The following is a 19,651-nucleotide window of genomic DNA, read 5'->3' as shown; positions in this document are numbered from 1 at the left end:
AGTGGGCCAAAGGGCCTGTTTCCATGTATAAATAGCTACATGCGCTCGCTGGCTGGTGCAGTGTGTAATTCATGATTCACAACAGATGTCTGCAAGTGTGCACCAAACATCATTTTTCCCTCTAGGTGGCCGCCAGGTTGTACAAAAAAAAGGGGTGCGCCCACATTTACCCCCTGTATCCTCTCCAATATCCAGTGCTCACCTGCTTCTCGCTGAGATACTGCATTCCTTTTGTAACATCAGATGCAAACTGGAGAAGCTGCTGAGAGGTCAGTGTTGATGCGGTTCCGTGCTCTCGTGCAAACACTGGATCCGTTTCCAGAACTCTGCTCTTTCGTAAAAAGTCCAACAGGTTTCCGTAAGGGGCATATTCAATGGCAATGTACAGGTAACCTGGTCACACAACAGATGCAGTTAAATAATGATTCCTGACCCTGATAATTCTAGATATCATATAATTGGTAAGTGCATGCTTTAAGATAATCTTTCTCTTGACTTTTGCAAAAATGTTGCTCCCCTCTTTATCCCATCCCCCATCCTTTGTCCTGACCATTAACCCATGTACACACTCTTCCCTTATATACCCCCTCCCATCCCCCACTCTCCTCTGCACCCCAACTGGACTCACACCTATTTCAGCCCCAATTCTCCTAATACCCTAATACCTGTGACGCCCTAACTAATCAAGAACCTAACAATCTCCACTTTAAAAATGCCCAATGACTTGGCCTCCATAGCCATATGTAGCAATGAATTCCACAGATGCACCGCCCTCTGGCTAGAATAAAATCCTCCTCATCTAAACTCTATAGTTCTTTAAAAATTGCTGGGAGAGTTACATAAAATTGGATTTCCGTAAGTCAGGCTTTCCATAAACCATGGAGCACCTGTACACAGTCGCCGAATACAAGTAAGTCTGAAAATCTTATGAGACACACAATCTGGAGTTGTGCATTTCATCAGCAAATAGACTACAGTGAGAATCTCCTCGGATGGAGAGAGTTAATATTTCAGGTGACAATGACCTATCATCAAAATATTCACCTGCAATATTAACTCTGTTTCTCTCTCCATTGCTACTGTCTGATGGATTTACAGTATTTTCTGTTGTTATGTCAAATACTGCAGCATTTTCTTCTGGAATCCTATTTTGATTGCTTATTTGAAATTGCAAAGAGTTTGAAAGATTAGCCAGACCCTTTATAGTGTTGTCCTATATTCTCATTTTTTTTTAACTTCCTGTGCAATTATGGTGGATTTCAGTTCCTACCTCGGTTCTCACAGGCTCCGAGCAGATTAATGATGTTGGGATGATGTCCAAGTTTACACAAAACCTCCAACTCTCCCGCAAAGTCCCTGTGATCATTCTCTGAGGCGAATTCTGCGTGAGTTACAACACAATGGCGTTACGTACGTTTTTAACATGTCATCTAATAGTAACTGCTGGCCAGTGTGGTCAAAGCCACATTGCTTGAAACACAGTCACTAATAAAATGTCCAGGTGCACATTCATCGAGGAAAGGACTCCAAATAAATCTTTCACCATTCAGTAACCAAGAAATAACAAGGACTGTTCAAAAGCACTTGCAGTCTGTTGTTGTTAGTCTGACCATTTTACCTTCAAGAAGGGAAAATTATTCAAGTTTATTTACGTACATAATACGGAGATGAGTATTGGGATAATGTCACCAAGCTTTCAGCAATTTCCATACATCCTTACAGCATCGAAGGAGGTGATTTGGTTCATCGGGTCAATGCTGGCTCACAGAGCATACCCATCAATTCCATTCCCAAATTAATTGTTCCTGTAGCCTATTCTCCCCGTATCATCTGTACATCAATGCTGTACATTAAATACCTTAAATTATATTTTGTGATAAGCTTAAGAGTGCTAACTTGGGTTCCAGTTTGACCAGAACTGTTGAAAATGGATTAAAGTTAAAAAAAAAAAAAAGCTTTTTAAATCAAATTCAGTTCAATGGACAAAAGACAATAGACAATAGGTGCAGGAGTAGGCCATTCGGTCCTTCGAGCCACTTCACCATTTACAAGCAACCAAATTCTGTTATGACTCTATTGACATGTTTGCAGATGACACAATCATAATGGGCTCGATCTTAAACAATGATGAGACGGAGTGTAACATGGTCTGAGGAAGGGTCTTGACCCGAAACATCACCTATTCCTTTTCTCCAGAGATGCTATATTCTCCTGACCCGTTGAGTTACTCCAGCGTTTTGAGTCTATCTAAGGTGTCAAGCCAAACTTCCCCTCAATGTCAGTAAACAAAGGAGCGGGTCATTGACTGCAGGAAGCAGTGGAGCATATATTTCCACCTGCATCAAAGGTGCTGAAGGAGATGGTCCAGGGCTGCAGCTTCCTAGGTGTATATGTCACCACCAATTTACCCTGATCCACCCATGTTGATTCCACAGCCCGAAAAGCACATCAACTCCTTCTCTTCCTCAGGTCTAAGGAAATTTGGCACGTGTCTAATGATCGATCCCACAAGGCATGAGACTGCACAACCATGCTATCGCCGTCTACGATGGGCTACCACCACCACCATGGAAAGCAATCTATTGGAATACCTCACAATGTGGGTTGGTAGCCGCTCTGCCCAAGACCACAAAAAAATCACAGAGAACTGTGGATATAGCCCCGCCCATCATGCACACAGCCTCCCCCCCCACTCCACCTTAATCAACTCCATCTACATTTTGCACTGCCTCGGGAAAGCAGCCAATATTATCAAGAACCAGAAACATGTCGGCCATTTCCTCTTCTTCCGACTTGTGTTGGGCCACAGATACAAAAGCTTGAAAGCACAAACCACCAGGTTCAAGAACAGTTCCTTCCCAGTTATCAGACAATTGAACGGAACACCTCATAAGCTAGGTGTGTCTTCCCCATCTTCCGACCTACTCATTGCAGCCTTTGCACTTTCTTTATCTGCACTTTCAAATTCAATTGTAATCCTATATACTGCACTCTACTTCCTTGCTCTTTTTGCACTCCCTGCTGCACTCACATATAGTTTAAGTGTACATCTTATTAAATAATAATATAATTTGCCTGGATAGAACCCAAAATAAATGTTTACTCTCGATCTTGGTCCGTGTGACAATAATAAACCGATATCCATGCTAAATGTTAAGTGACTCAACATACACTCACAAAAGAAAAGCTATTTTCCAGTGGTGTTCAATGCTAATTTAAAATTCCACACCTGTTTTTTTTGGCAGGTTGAATACAACTTTGGGAGACTGCACCAACAAAAGCCAACAGAGGAGAAACTCAACACCGGATGAGCTCATTTCTAACATTAATTAAATGGAGTCATAGAGTCGTACAGAACAATCACGTCCCAACCCATCCACGCTGATCATCTAAATTAATCCCATTTGCCCATGTTTGACCCATATCCCTCTAAACATCTTCTTTTAAAAGCCACCTTTTAACATCTTGATTGCAGCGTTCATCTTTAGTCCATCCTTTTTAATTAGCGCTTTGATAACTTGTCCAAAGTTTCCTTCTCCGATGACATCCTCGAATTTGATGTTGTCCCATTCCAGGATGGGGTAGGTGAGAGGCTCGCTCTGCGGTTTCGGCCTTCGCGTCAGTGTCAGCGTCCCGGAGTTAAACTGAAGGACTGTCTCCTCACCCTCACAACAAAGAAAAACAATTGGTTAGCTAAGCACTGCTTTTATGGGCTCCCCTGCTCACAGCAGGTTTAGTTTGGTTTAATTTAGAGATATAGCGTGGAAACAGGCCCTTTGGCCCACTGGGTCCTCGCCAGCCTGCGATCCCACATATTAACACTATCCTACATACAATAGGGAAAATTTTTACATTTACCAAGCCAATTTACCTACATACCTGTACGTCTTTGGAGTGTGGGAGGAAATCGAAGACCTCGGAGAAAACCCAAGCGAGCACGGGGATAACGTACAAACTCCGTACTGACAGCACCCGTAGTCGGGATCAAACCCGGGTCTCTGGCACTGCAAGCGCTGTAAGGCAGCAACTTTACTGTTGTGCCACCTTGCCACCCTAGTACTACCATAATGTCATCGTAAACATAGAAACATAGAAATTAGGTGCAGGAGTAGGCCATTCGGCCCTTCGAGCCTGCACCGCCATTCAATATGATCGTGGCTGATCATCCAACTCAGTATCCCGTACCTGCCTTCTCTCCATACCCCCTGATCCCCTTAGCCACAAGGGCCACATCTAACTCCCTCTTAAATATAGCCAATGAACTGGCCTCAACTACCCTCTGTGGCAGAGAGTTCCAGAGATTCACCACTCTCTGCGTGAAAAAAGTTCTTCTCATCTCGGTTTTAAAGGATTTCCCCTTTATCCTTAAGCTGTGACCCCTTGTCCTGGACTTCCCTAACATCGGGAACAATCTTCCTGCATCTAGCCTGTCCAACCCCTTAAGAATTTTGTAAGTTTCTATAAGATCCCCTCTCAATCTTCTAAATTCTACATAGTATAAACCAAGTCTATCCAGTCTTTCTTCATAAGACAGTCCTGACATCCCAGGAATCAGTCTGGTGAACCGTCTCTGCACTCCCTCTATGGCAATAATGTCCTTCCTCAGATTTGGAGACCAAAACTGTACGCAATACTCCAGGTGTGGTCTCACCAAGACCCTGTACAACTGCAGTAGAACCTCTCTGCTCCTATACTCAAATCCTTTTGCAATGAAAGCTAACATACCATTAGCTTTCTTTGGACTCCACACTCCAAATACCTAGTAATAGATTGTAATGCCATGAGACCTGGTTTATGGAGCTTGACCTGCCCTGGATTTATGCTAACACAATCAAGGATATCTGAAGAAGGATCCTGAACTGAAACATCACCTATCCGCGTTCTTCAGACCTGCTGCCTGACCTGATGAGTTACCCCAGCAAGTTTTGTCCTTTCAGTGTTAACCAGCATCTGCAGTTCCTCGTTTCTATATAAGGACATTACCTTACATGTGTGAAAGAATTCCAAAGGTAAGCTAGTTCATTTTCTAATCTTATGTGTTACCCTTCCCTGTCCACTTCCACCTATATCCCTCCCTGAGGCTTTACATTTCACTGCTCTTCTCTCCTTATCTGACACTCCTTTGATTCCTTTTCAGAGGCCAAGTTCATGATCCAACACAGGTCGAAGATAGACACAAAAAGCTGGAGTAACTCAGAGGGTCAAGCATCATCACTGGATGAAAAAGGCAAGTGAAAAAGTATTTTAGCACGCTGGTTCTCATCAGTCTGGGAATTGAGTATAGAAGTTGTGATGTTATGTTACAAAGATATAAGCTGTTGGTTAGGCGCACATGGAGTATTGTGCTCAGTTTTGGACACCATACTATAGGAAAGATGCCGTTAAGCTGGAAAGAGTGCAGAGAAGAATTAAGAGGATGCTGGCAGGCTCGAGGGCTAGAGCTATAAGATGTTGGGCAGGCTAGGACTTTCTTTTTTTCTTGGAGCACAGGAGGCTGAGGGGTGATACTATACAGGTATAAAATCATGGACAGGATAGAGTGAATGTGCACTCTTTTTCCCAGAATAGAAGAATCAAGAACTAGAGGGCATAAGTTTAAGCTGAGAGGGGAAAGATTTAATAGAAACATGACGTGAACTTGTTCATACAGAAGGTGATGGGCATTATAGAGAACTGCCAGGGGAATTGGTTGAGATAGGTACCAGAACAGCAATTAAAATTCAAAGATAGATCACAAAAACCTGGAGTAACTCAGCGGACCAGGCAGCATCTCTGGAGTGGCGGAATGGGTGACGTTTCAGGTCGAGACCCATCTTCAGACTGAATCAGGGGAAAGGGAAACGAGAGATATGGACGATGATGTAGAGAGATAAAGAACAATGAATGAAAGATATGCAAAAAAGTAACAATGATAAAGGAAACAGGCCATTGTCAGCTGTTTGTTGGGTGAAAACGAGAAGCTGGTGCGACAAGGGTGCGGGAGGGATGGTGAGAGAGGGAATGCCGGGGTTACTTGAAGTTAGAGAAATCAATATTCATACCACTGGGCTGTAAGTTCGCTACATCATCGTCTATATCTCTTGTTTCCCTTTCCCCTGACTAGTGACAACTGAGATGAGGAAACACATTTTGACCCAGAGAGTTGTGAATCTGTGAAATTCTCTGCAACCGGAGACAGTGGGGGCCAATTGACTGGTTGTTTTCAAGACAGAGTTAGATTTAGCTCTTAGGGCTAAAGGAATCCAGGGATATGCAGAAAAAGCCGGAACGGGGTACTGATTTTGGATAATCATGATCATATTGAATGGCGGTGCTGGCTCGAAGGGCCGAATGGCCTACTTTACCTATTTTCCATGTATCTAGTTTGAAGCAGGATCTCGACCCGAAACGTCACCCATTCCTTCTCTCCAGAGATGCTGCCTCTCCCGCTGAGTTACTCCAGCTTTTTTGTGTCTATCTTTGGTTTCAACCAGCATCTGCAGTTCCTTCCTACACATCCAACACAGGTCCTTGGTGCTCAAAGACAAAAGCATAACTACTGTACCATTGCTGGAGAAACTCAGCGGGTGAGGCAGCATCTATGGAGCAAAGGAAAAGGTGAAGTTTCAGCTCCGTAGATGCTGCCTCACCCGCTGAGTTGCTCCAGCATTTTTGTCTACCTTCGATTTTTCCAGCATCTGCAGTTCCTTCTTAAACGCTACTGTATCATTGTAACACTGTGCCAACACTCTGGCAAAAGCGTTCCCACAAGATTGTTGGACAGGGAGCTCCAGGATTTAGAGTGACGAGCCATAAGTGATGTACTTCCAGTCAGTCATGGAACTTGGGGTTATGTCCCCATATACTTCAAGCCCTTTTCCTTACTGGTTGTAGTTTAGTTTAGTTTAGTTTACTTTAGAGATAAAGTGTGGAAACAGACCCTATCCCCACAGAGTTGGCGCCGATCAACGATCACCCCATACACTATCACTATCCTACACACAAAGAAATATTTACAAAAGCCAATTAACCTGCAAACTTGCATGTCTTTGGGATGTGGGAGAAAACCGGAGCACCCGGAGAAAAGGTATGCGGTCACAGAGAGAACATGCAAACTCTTTATGGACAACACTCGGAGTCAGGATTGAACACGGGTCTCTGACTGGCACTGTAAGACAGCAACTCAACCACTGCGCCACTGCCCCCGTAGATTGAGGTTGCTTGTTTGTAGTAACCTTGATCAGTTTCTGCATTGCATTTTGTAAACTGGCCAACTGAGTACTTACTGATCCGGATTGGTATGTGAAGGTTCGGCGTCGCTGGAAGAGGGTCTTACGAATGCAGAAGAGGCCCAGGAGTGCCAAGAGGATGGTCATACAGGTGACGGACACTGAGGCCACAATGGCCATCAACAGCTGCTGGTCACTTCCAGTGGACTGTTCCAAATTTCCCACTACTTGAAACACACTGGATGTAGCTGAGGAAAAGGAAAATGTCCAATGTGAGGAAACAGTCATCTTTTCAGTTAACTTGCAATGATCTCATTCTTAGCCCTTAATCTCTTTAGCAATTTAGTTTGTTTAGCTTAGCTTAGTATAGTTTGGAGATGCAGCACGGAAACAGGCCCTTCAGCCCACCGAGTTCACGCCGAGCTGTGATTCACGTGCACTAGCACTAGGGACAATTTACAATTTTTACCAAAGCCAATTAGCCTACAAACCTGTACATCTTTGGAATGTGGGAGGAAACCCGAGCACCCAGAGAAAACCCACACGGTTATGGGACAACGCATAAACTCCGTACGGACAGCACCCGTGGTCAGGGTCGAACCCAAGTCTCTGGCGCGGTAAGGCAGCATCACCACTGCTGCGTCACTGTGCCGCCCATAAATCGTGAATTAATGAGGAAACCACCAAACCAAAGTCCAACACCAATGTATGAACGCACTTAATTTAAGGCTTTGTTTGACGTGGGGGAATTCTTGGTGTGACGGCTTGTTGCAAACGTTCCTTACTCTGAACACAAATATGAAGCTGTACAGATAAATAAATGTCTATATGGATCTAAGTGCCAACCGTTAGTCAAGTCTTTAAAGCTCTTACCTGGTGGAGTTGCCGCAGTGCGAAGCTCTTTCATTGGGTTTGGGTGGCTTTCACCCTTATTGTTTAAGGCTACAACCTCCACTAGGTAGGGAGTCTCGGGCTGTAACCCATGCAAGATGTGATCCGAGGTTGGCGTCTCCGCCAAATTGAATGTTGTCACTTCAGGAAATGTCGTGGCCCCATAGACCTTACACTTTATGATCACAGAGGAGATGGCATGTTTTGGAAGGACCACCCAGGAGATCACTGCAGATGTGTCGGTAATGTTTGATACCTTAACATCATAAGGTGCTGGAGGAATTGCTGGATTTCAAAACAAAAAGAATAGTTACTGAGGACTCCTGTGGGTCTCCCTCGACTCCAAGGATATTGCTGGCCAGTAATTTTGATCTTAAATGTATTAATGGGATATGGCCTTCGCTGGGATGTCCAGCATTTATTGTGCACCTCTAATTGTTCCGAGGAAGGTGATGGTGAACCACTGCAGTTTAGTTTAGTTTAGTTTAGAGATACAATGTGGAAACAGGCCATTCGGACCACCAAGTCCACACTGACTAATGATCACCCATATATAAGTTCTACCCTACACACAGGGGGCAAGTTACAGAAGCCAATTAATCTGTAAGATCTGCACATCTTTGGAATTTGTTACAGGTAGTTATGGATTAGTTGGTAGCCCTCTTGTCTCTGTATCACTGGATTATGGATTTAAATCACATTCCATGTATCAAAGCAAAAATTCTGTGCTGCCATTCAGCGTATTTCTAAGGGGATGCTACTTGGTCTGAGGTGTTGCCTTTTAGATTTGGTATATACAATGGGTTCTGAAGGTCTGCCTTCTCAGGTGAGTGCACAACACTAATTCAAACAAAAACAAGCAAATTCTGATTAATATTTATCCCTAAAATAATAATAGTCCAAAAAAGATCATCTTAATATTCTTGTAAGTTTGGGCTTTTAAGCAGCATGGAAACAGGCCCTTCAGCCCAACTTGCTAATGCCGACCAAGATGCTCCTAGTCCCACCAGCCTGCATTTGGCCCAAAGCCCTCCAAACCTTTCCTATCCATATACTTGTCCAAATGTGCCTGAAATGTTGTGATAGAACCTGCCTCAACTACCTCTGGCAGGAGAATATGTGTACAGATGTTTCCTTCATGGTAGGTGTCTACAGTTCCAAAAATGGCCATCAAGAGATTGGAACATTCTGAGACTATGAAATGTCTTATCATGCTAATCATTGTGATCATGGCTGATCGTCCCCAATCACTAACCCGTGCCTGTCTTCTCCCCATATCCCTTGATTCCACTAGCCCCTAGAGCTCTATCTACCTCTTTCTTAAATCCATCCAGTGATTTGTCCTCTACTGCCCTCTGTGGCAGGGAATTCCACAAATTCAAAACTCTCTGGGTGAAAATGTTTTTTCTCACCTCAGTCTTAATGGCCTTCCTTTTATTCTAAGACTGTGGCCCCTGGTTCTGGACGTGCCCAACATTGGGAACATTTTTCCTGCATCTAGCTTGTCCAGTCCTTATATAATTTTATATGTTTCTATTAGATCTCCCCTTCATCCTTCTAAACTCCAGTGAATACAAGCCTAGTCTTTTCAATCTTTCTTCATATGACAGTCCCGCCATCCCAGGGAACAATCTCGTGATCTCCTCAAATTAGGAGATCAAAACTGTACACAATACTCCAGATGTGGTCTTACCAGAGCCCTATTCAACTGCAGAAGAACCTCTTTACTCATATACTGAAATTCTCTTGTTATGAAGGCCAACATTCCATTCTTGAAATGTTTCCTTTGTGACTGGTGTCTACGCTCACAAAAATGGCCATCGGGGGCAGATTGCATTGAATTAAAATTTATAATGTGAATGTATAACACTCATAATGTGAATTCTATTTCTGGGAATGTGAACATTGGCCATAGCAAGAGGAGAAAAAATAAAGAGTGAATGGGGTGAAACAGTCAAAAGGTAAGAAGTCGAAAACAGTGAAAAATCTCACTTACAGTCGCTGAAGGTCCAGGATTTGATGGGTGCACTCCATTCACCAGCAATTTTAGACTGGGCGCGGACACGGAATTGATACAGTGTGCTGGGACTCAGATCTTGGATGGTTTGATTTTCAACTGCTGCATCAATCCACCGGGGCTCGCTGGGTGGCTCCATCTGCTGGTACTCGATGGTGTACTTGTTTATTTCCTTTGTGTTGAGAGGTGGCTGCCACTTCAAGGTTATGCTGGTCAGTGACAGGGGTATGGCCTGAAATTCTCTGGGAGATGGAGGACCTGCACAGGCAGAACCAACATTTTCAATCACATGGCACCGGTGGTCAAACCAGACACCAGCAGCACACTCATATAACAGAACAGAGTTTTGTTTAAGGTAGACAAAAATGCTGGAGAAACTCAGCGGGTGAGGCAGCATCTATGAAACGAAATAAATAAGCGACGTTTCGGGTCGAGACCCTTCTTCAGACTGATGTGGGGTGGAGGGGAGAAGGAAGAAGAAAGGAAAGTCGCGGATACAGTGGGCGGTGGGAGAGCTGGGAAGGGGAGGGGAAAGAAGGAGAAAGCAAGGACTACCTGAAATTGGACAAGTCAATGTTCATACCGCTGGGGTGTAAACTACCCAAGCGAAATAGGTGCTGCTCCTCCAATTTACGGTGGGCATCACTCTGGCCATGGAGGAGGCCCAGGATATAAAGGTCAGATTCGGAATGGGAGGGGGAATTGAAGTGCTGAGCCACCGGGAGATCAGGTTGGTTATTGCGAACCGAGTGGAGGTGTTGGGCGAAGCGATCGCCAACCCTACGCTTGGTCTCCCGATGTAGAGCAGCTGACACCTGGAGCAGCGGATGCAATAGATGAGGTTGGAGGAGGTGCAGGTGAACCTCTGCTGCACCTGGAAAGACTGCTTGGGTCCTTGGATGGAGTCAAGGGGGGGGGAGGTAAAGCAACAAGTGTAGCATTTCCTGTGATTGTTTAGTTTAGTTTAGAGATACAGCGTGGAAACGGGCCCTTCGGCCCACCAAGTCCGCGCTGACCAGCGATCCCCATACATTAGCGCTATCCTACACACAAGAGACAATTTACAATCTTTACCGATGCCAATTAACGTACACACCTGAAAGTCTTTAGAATGTGGGGGGGAAACCAGAGCACCCGTCGAAAACACACGCGGTCACGGGAAGAATCTGCAAACTCCGTACAGACAGCACCCGTAATCAGGATTGAACCCAGGTCTCTGGTGCTGTAAGGCAGCAACTCTACTGCTGAGCCGCCGTGCCGTTAAAAATAAACCACGACTGTGCCATTCCATTGGTTCAATATTCCAAGCTGCGTACAAGATCTTTTTACTTTAGTTCTTATACCAACTCGGATGGCAAAACTCCATGTAAATCACAGAGGGATCTCTGACCAGTGCAGAACGCATCTAGCATTCTTTACTTAACTACCAGAGTACAACATGATTATGCTGTTATACTATGCATTTTGTGTGCCTGCCTGTTTCTTGAGTTTAATTAATGCCATTTAAAGCAATTTTGACATGACATGGTCTATGGTGTGCAGTCCACCAAAGTGAAACCAGTCTAAGCCTTTGCAGTCTATCTTCTCAGGAGAAAACATCATGAAAATGGTACATAGTTATATATCAATGCACACAGAAGCTAGTACAAGGCTGTCCTAATTGGCAATCTCAATTTTTCACATGACACTCTGGGTATAAACACACTCAATTCATAGAATGTAAGGCACCAATTCTACCACTGTACCAACCTATGCGGGATAAATGCGGGCCATAGTGTAGCTTCTTGCTGGAATGTCCTGTAGCACGCAAGTGACATTATTCACCAGTAATTGATCATTTTAGACAAATAAATGACCAAATAGCAGTTATGTTTCTGTAGTTAGATGCCGCCATATTTGTCTGGAAAATGATCATCTCTTTCAGAACATTGAACTCGTACTGAGGTACTATAATCCACTGGGACATCCTGAAAATGTCAGTCAAATTGGATAAAAATAAGCTAAAAGTAGCTTCATTGATTTTAGCACACGGATTATTTGGCTAAAACGGGATCTGTGCAGTTTCTATCTGGGAGTGCGTGTCGAGATAACAGCCGATATGTCAATGCCCAGAGTGGGATAAAGGTCCTGTGTGGTGAAACATCAGCAACTTCTCACTCAACCTCAACAAAACCAACAAACTGATCATTGACTTTGGAAAGAGGAACAAAGGAGATCAATTTTCAGTTGTGGGTTAGTGGTGGAGAGAGTTAGCGGCCTCAAATTCCTGTGCGTTAACACCTTGAACAGAACTACCATCAGGTCAGTTCATAGATGTAATCACCAAGATGGTTTGCCAGTGTCTCTACTTTCTTGGAAGTTTCAAGAGATTTGACGTCACCAAATAGCCTAATAAATTTGGACAGAGTTTAGGGTGGCACAGTGGTAGAGTTGCTGTCTTGCAGTGCCAGGGACCCTGGTTCGATCCTGACTACGGGTGCTGTCGTTGTCTATTCCTTTTCTCCAGAGATGCTGCCTGACCCATTGATTTACTCCAGCAGTTTATGCCGAATTACACAGACTCACAATTCTCTGTGTGAAAACGTTTTTCCTCATCTCCGTTCTAAATGGCCTGCCCCTTATTCTTAAACTGTGGCCCCTGGTTCTGGACTCCCCCAACATCGGTAACATGTTTCCTGCTTCTTACGTATCCAATCCCTTAATAATCTTATATGTTTCAATAAGCCACACCATTCTATCAACATATGACAGTCCCGCCATCCCGGGAATTAACCTCATTTCCATTACACAGCTACATCTCTTCACCAGATAAAAGCTGACCTCCCCAGAGGAGCACGGGTGAAGCTCAACAGACTTCATACTGGAGTTAGGCGTTTCAGAGGTGGGGGCTCCGCCAGAGCAGAACAACAGACAGCCAACCATGTCATCTCTGGGTGCTCGCTCTACCACCCACCAAATGAAGCTCAGGGCCTGGCAGACATTGACGCAGAGACAACAAACTGGCTGCTCAACACCCAGCTTGAGATCTTACTATTCCTTTGGTTTATGTTTCATTCGCAAGAAGAAGAAGACTCCGTACACTCCCTCAATAGTAAGAAATCTATTTCTGAAAATATGAAGGGACCTCACAGTAATGAAATAACACAACATTAAGCAGAAAATCCAATTAAATCATCTACTTTACTGCCCACCTTTCTTGTGGTAAGAGATCCTAAGACTTAATTCTCTTTTTCCCAATGTTCTGCTTTCAATTTTCATAAAATAATCTCATTTGTTATAAGCAGTTGAATATGGGGTGGGAATTAATAAGCTTTGGTTTCTTCCTGCTCCTTTTCAGACACATATGATTTCATTTATTTATATATATTGTTTATGACACTTTATAAATATTCTTGTTTTGTTTTGTTTGTTTCTTGTATGCTGTTTCACACTTGCTTTTTGTTCTTTTATTCCGTTCGAAATAAAGAATTAAAATAAACGAAATAAAATAAAAATTTGGTCAAAAGTAGCCAGAAATACAAACAATTTTTTTATCCAGTTTACAGTGCTGGGGAAAAAATGGATGATGCCAAGTTACCTGCATCCACTTGCATTTTAACTGGGTCAGACGGGGTTCCAAGGCTTCCACAGTGGAATGCTGTGACATACATCTCGTATGTATGGCCAGGCTCCAGGTCTCTAATGTCTGTGGACCGCACAGAGAATGGCTCCACTCTGATCTCTTTCTTCACCAAATTCTCAAGGTCAATGACTTGGACGATGAACCCACTTCCATTCCCGTGATCTTTGGAAATATTCCAGCTGATGGAGATGGTGTCCCTCTTCTTGGTCAAGACCCGATCAATCTTTGGCACCATGGTGGGTTCTGAAGGAAATAATCATTAATTTTGATGCACTGTGCATAGGGGGGGGGTTTGATGTTAAAATGTACAATATGTACTTTACCAGGTAGATGGTGAGAATATGTTTATCCCCACATGCACATCTCTAGAACTCCAGAGGACATAGGTTCAAGGTGAAGTAGAACAGATTTTATGGGAATCTGGGGAGTAACTTTTTCACACAAAGGGTGGTGGGTGTATGGAACAAGCTGCCAGAGGAGGTAGTTGAGGCTGGGACTATCCCAATGTTTAAGAAACAGTTAGACAGGGACATGGACAGGACAGATTTGGAGGGATTTGGACCAAGGACAGGCAGGTGGGACTAGTGTTGCTGGGACATTGTTGGCCGGATTGGGCAAGTTGGGTCGAAGGGCCTGTTTCCACACTATATCACTCTATGACTCTAACTAGGAGTCATAGTTTGTACGTGGGTAGGGGAGTCACCCATTTAGGTGAGGTGGAATTCTTGTCTCTCAGGGGGAGAACAGTCTGGGTTGGAATTCCCTACCCCAGACATCCATGTGAAAATATATTCAAGGCATAATGAGACTGCACTTATTGCAATATGTGCAGTTCTCGGTTGCAATGCCGTAGGGACGATGTGATTAAGCTGGAGAGGGTGTAGATGTCCGCATGGATGTTGCCGGGTCTGGACTTACAAGGAGAGATGTGAAAAACTGGAATTGGTTTCCCAGGAATGAAGGAGGCCAAAGGGTGACCTCATAGAGGTATATAAAATCACGAGGGGCATAGATAAGATGAACAGGCACAGCCCTTTTCCCAGGGTAGGGGAGTCTGAAACTTTAAAGCATCAGTTTAAGGTGAATGGAAAACGATGTTAAGTTAAGGGGGCAGGTTTTTCCACAGAGAGGATGGAATGAACCAACAGAGTAAAGATGGATACAATGTGCAATAGATATTTGGACAGCCACAGTACATGGATAGGAAAGGTTTGGAAGAATATTGGTCAAACGCAGACAAATGGGACTGGCTCAGGCTGGTACCTTGTCGGCATGGACAAGTTGGGCCAAAGAGCTTATTTCCATGCTGTACAACTCTATAAATCCAAGATAGATTGAAGAAAATATTTTGGTGAGGATAAATGGGATTGGGTTGCAAAGTGGTGCTGAAGCCAAGATCAGAGTAGTGGTGATCTTATTGAATGGTAGTGCAGACTTGAGAGGTGTTGTGGCTTTATCCTGCTCCTATTTGATCAGTTCCTGTTATACACATAGTCAGCAAAGCCAGATTTCCAATAAGCAAGAGCATCTCTATGGAAAGTAAGTACAGGTATAATTTCACCAGATTGGAAACACAGCATGCCCTCTATTGAAAACCTGCCAGATATGTGGCTGTGTGTGAAAGGAGACAATTCAATTTTTTTTTGGAGATTAATTTGTGGCAAATTCCATCCAAATAAAAATCCTGCATGCATTTACCTGGGCAATCTGTTTCCAAAATGGCATCAGGACCTGGAGGTCCCTCTCCTCCCACTCCGGGGCGAGTCAGCTGGACTCGAACCAGGTAACGTGTCAAAGGCTTCAGGTTCATTAGTGTGATCGGCTCGTTGTTATCAACTGAAATAAAACAGTTCTCAGTTTTAGCCGAGATGCCATTTACCGGTTTAGCTGTAAAACATCCTTTTGTAACTGCATCCTTTACCTGTAATTGCATTGTTTACCTGTAATTGCATCCTTTTGAGAGGGTCGAAGAGAACTGTCACACTTCACCAATACTTAATTCCAATGCAGTCTCCATTACAGTCCAAGGCTTTTCATTCACAGCCACTCATCAACATACAAACAGCATGTACCATCACTGCTGATTAATGCACTCTGAATGCTGGATGTTCACAGCCCCAATTATGACATAGCCGGGTTCTCGAAAGACAATTCCCTATCTGGAAATAGCAAGGGTAGCACAGTGGTGCAGAAAGTAGAGTTGTTGCCTCACAGCTCAAGAGAACAGGGTTCGACCCTGACCTCAGTGGAGTTTGTCCGTCCGTCCGTGCGGAGTTTGACCCTCCCTGGGACCATGTGGCTTTCCTCTGGGCGCTCTGGTTTCCTCCCACATCCCCAGGATGTGCGTTTAAAGATAAATTGATCTCTATAAATCTCCCCTGGTGCTTAGGGAGTTGATTCCAAAACTGAACATAATACATCAACTGCGGCCTCACAACATGTTGTACAACATATTGGGCAGCACAGTGGCGCAGCAGTAGAGTTGTTGCCTTGCAGCGCTTGCTGTGCTGGAGACCCAGGTTTGATTCTGATTATGGAGTTTGTACATTCTCCCCATGGTTTCCTCCAAGATCTTAGGTTTTCTCCCACATTCCAAAGACGTACAGGTTTGTAGGTTAATTGGTTTGGGTTAGTAACTTGGTATAAGTGTAAATTGTCCCTAGAGAGTGTCGGCTTGTGTTCATGTGCGGGGATGGCTGGTTGGTGCGGACTCAGTGGGCCTGTTTCCGCGCTGTATCTCTAAACTAAAACTAAACTGGAGCATTACATCCTAACTTCTAATACTCAATACCTCGACTGATGAAGGTCAATGTACCGAAAGCCTTCTTGACTACCATTTCTACCTACAACTTTCAATGATCTATGAACCTGTATACCTAGATCTCTCTGCTCTACAACACCCCCCAGGGCCCTGCTATTAACTGTGAAGGTCAGACCCTGGTTTGACTTCACAAAGTGCAACACCTTACACGATCTACATTATTCTCCATTAACCATTTCTCAGCCCACTTGCCCAACTTATCAAGCACCTGCTGCAATTTTTGATAACCGTTTTCATTATCTACGATATCACACACTGTACTGTCATCTGCAAACTTCCTTATCATGCCTTCCACATTCTCGTCCAAATCATTGATATGAACTGCAAAAGGAATGGGCCTAGCATCGATCCCTGAGGCACACCACGAGTCACAGGCCTCTAGTCCAAAAAACAACCTTCAGCCTTCACCCTATCCTTGATTCCATGAAGCCAATCTCTATCCACTCAGCTAACTCTCCCTGGATCCCTTGCGATATAACCATCTTACCATGCGGAACCTTATCAAATGCCTTGCTGAAGACTATGTAGACAATGTCTTACGACTTTGCCCATGTCAACCTTTTTGGTTACTTCTTCAAAAAAAAAATCAGATTCGTAAGACACCATCTCCCGATTTCAGTCATTAATCTTAATTGGGTAAGGTAATAAGGTTACTTTAATCTCATTGAAAGTTGGACTTGTTTCAGAATTAATGGTCTTCTCTGGTTCCTCAGCAGTCCACTGGAGGGCAGTCAAGTCACCTGTTTCTCTTCCAATGTCAAGACTTTAGACTTTCGAGATGCAGCATGAAAACAGGCCCTTCGGCCCACCGTGTCCATGCCAACCAGCGATCACTTTATACACTAGCACTATCCTACACACAAGGAACAATTTACAATGTATAGAAGTCAATTAACCAACAAAGCTGTACATCTTTGGTGTGTGGGAGGAAACCAGAGCACCCACAGAGAACCCTAGCGGTCACGGGGAGAACATACAAACTCTGTACAGACAGGATCTGTAGTCAGAATTGAACCTTGATCTCTGGAGCTAAGGCAGCAACTCTACCGCTGCACCAATGTGCCGCCCATTTTAGGACTTCCTGTCCCCATTAGTTTGGTTTCATATCAGTCTTTACCAATTGGTAAGATGATCAAATTTCACATTTTGCTCATTTTAAGCCATCCCTGAGAGTATTCAGTCAACGCTGAATCATTTCAAATGACTCACCTACTATCGTTGACCACTGTGCACCACTATCATTGGGTTTGTAGAGAAGTTTAACAGATTTCACCGGTCCATCTCCAGTGAAGTTCTCACTGTTTGGGTTCACTTTTAGCTGCCTGCTTTTCTTTTCTAGGACACTTGGAATATTCACTGGCATTGGAGGCACTGGAAAAAAAACAATTATTACTTGTTTGTAAAATAAGAAATAGACAAACAGGTGATCCATTGCAACATAGGTTCATAGAGTCATACAGTGCGGAAACAGGCCCTTTGACCCAACTTGCCTACATCATCTAACATGTTCCATCGACCCACCACCTACCTGCGTTTGGCCCAACTCCCTCCAAACCTGCCCTATCCATATACCTGTCTAATTGCTTCTTAAACGTTGCGATTGTCCCTGCCTCAACTCCTTCCTCCGGCAGCTCTTTCTTTGCACCCACCAACCTTATTGTGAAAAAGTTACTCCTCAGATTCCTATAAAATCTTTCCCCCTTCAACTTAAACCTATGCTCTCTGGTTCTCGATTCCTCTCTCTGAGCAAAATGTAAAATGCAGCTAATCCATGAAAATACATTGGGAAAAGCGTGCTCATCAGGAAATGAAGATGGTTGTTGATGAAGAATTGTCTTAAACCGCATTAAGATTTAGGCGGGATATGTTTAAGTTCATTCCACTCATCGCCACATACAAAACCTCCGACACATAGGTCTACGTGCCTAATGCACAAGATCTTTCTCATTGAGGGGCAAGTTCTGAGGTGAGAGTACATTTAGAAAGCAAAGAGAGAGTATATGATGATAGTTCAAAGTAGCAAAATGGATAGCATACAAACATAAGAGTATGCTTCCACTTTGTTTCAGAGTAGGGAAAAGGATATAAAAATTAATGTTCTTTTTCCAAATGTACACTGTGTTCTTCACAAGGTTGAAGAATTAATGGCACATACAGAACAACATAGGTACCATCAAATAGCAATTGTTTGTAAAATGATTAAGGATAGAAATTAAATATTATGTGATCCTTAACCTTTCAAAGAGATAGACAAAATGGAAAAGGGTAGTTATAGGCTAGAGGTTGAATGGGATTGGCAAGGATTTGCAGCAACAGTTTTATAACATTTTATCAGATTTAAAAAGGCTCCGCACAACAGCTAAAAGCTGAAGATCGAGTCCCAAAGTTTGAAGCTTTTGGAACCTACCTTTTACAATGACTTTGAACCTCCTAGATTCAGTGCCAGTAGATGTGTTGACTCCACATTCCCAAATGCCTTCATCCTGTGGACTAACCTGCGGTAATTTGAATTCTGAAGTGGTTAAGTTCCCTTGCATGATGGATTTCATTGCCTGAGATGAAAAAAAAACCCATTTCAATTCATTTCTGACATTTGTTAACAAGATATCTGTGTTCAAAATAACAGACTTCCAAACAATAATTAATCCTTGTGTTGGAAGGAATTTGCTGATGCTGGTTTACTCCGAAGATAAGACACAAAATGCTGGAGTAACTCAGCAGGTCAGGCAGCAACTCTGGAGAGAAGGAATGGATGACGTGTCGGGTCGAGACCCTTCTTCAGACCTTTCTTCAATAATTAATGCCTTTTGTACAAAATAACAATGGAGATCTTTCGCGTGCAATGCGAATAAATCTTCAAATTCATAACATTCTGTAGACAAGGAGCAATTTGAACCTTCTCCCTTTCCTGATTTTGAAGAAATGTATCATGAAGTAAAGAAACACATGTTCACAACTTAACTCAATGTGTTAAACAAAATGCTGGAAGAACTCAACAGGTCAGGCAGTATCTGGGGGGGGGGGGGGGGGGGGGGGGGGGGGGGGGGGGGGGGGGGGGGGGGAATGGGACAGATGACATTTCGGATCGGGAT

The 19,651-nt window shown here is 43.7% G+C and overlaps 1 protein-coding gene across 2 annotated transcripts in view; it reads right to left on the bottom strand.

The window, feature by feature from the left end:
* tie1 (tyrosine kinase with immunoglobulin-like and EGF-like domains 1) overlaps positions 1-19,651 on the bottom strand; it is a 61,636-nt gene that overhangs the window by 12,088 nt on the left and 29,897 nt on the right. Inside the window, exons 9-18 of one of the 2 annotated variants that reach the window (XM_055641499.1) lie at positions 18,967-19,111; positions 17,769-17,930; positions 15,437-15,574; positions 13,694-13,981; positions 10,096-10,374; positions 8,082-8,384; positions 7,266-7,456; positions 3,455-3,665; positions 1,271-1,381; positions 203-393 (exon numbers count right to left, since the gene is read on the bottom strand). In XM_055641499.1, the coding sequence (XP_055497474.1) occupies positions 203-393; positions 1,271-1,381; positions 3,455-3,665; positions 7,266-7,456; positions 8,082-8,384; positions 10,096-10,374; positions 13,694-13,981; positions 15,437-15,574; positions 17,769-17,930; positions 18,967-19,111 (2,019 nt within the window). The remainder of the gene's footprint in view (positions 1-202; positions 394-1,270; positions 1,382-3,454; positions 3,666-7,265; positions 7,457-8,081; positions 8,385-10,095; positions 10,375-13,693; positions 13,982-15,436; positions 15,575-17,768; positions 17,931-18,966; positions 19,112-19,651) is intronic. The other variant, XM_055641500.1, reaches the window with a different exon arrangement.

Source organism: Leucoraja erinacea, chromosome 10, assembly GCF_028641065.1.
Source record: "Leucoraja erinacea ecotype New England chromosome 10, Leri_hhj_1, whole genome shotgun sequence".
Classification (NCBI taxonomy): Eukaryota; Metazoa; Chordata; class Chondrichthyes; order Rajiformes; family Rajidae; genus Leucoraja; species Leucoraja erinaceus.
The sequence above is the reverse complement of the archived record's forward strand: the minus strand, read 5'-3'. Positions and strand labels throughout refer to the sequence as shown.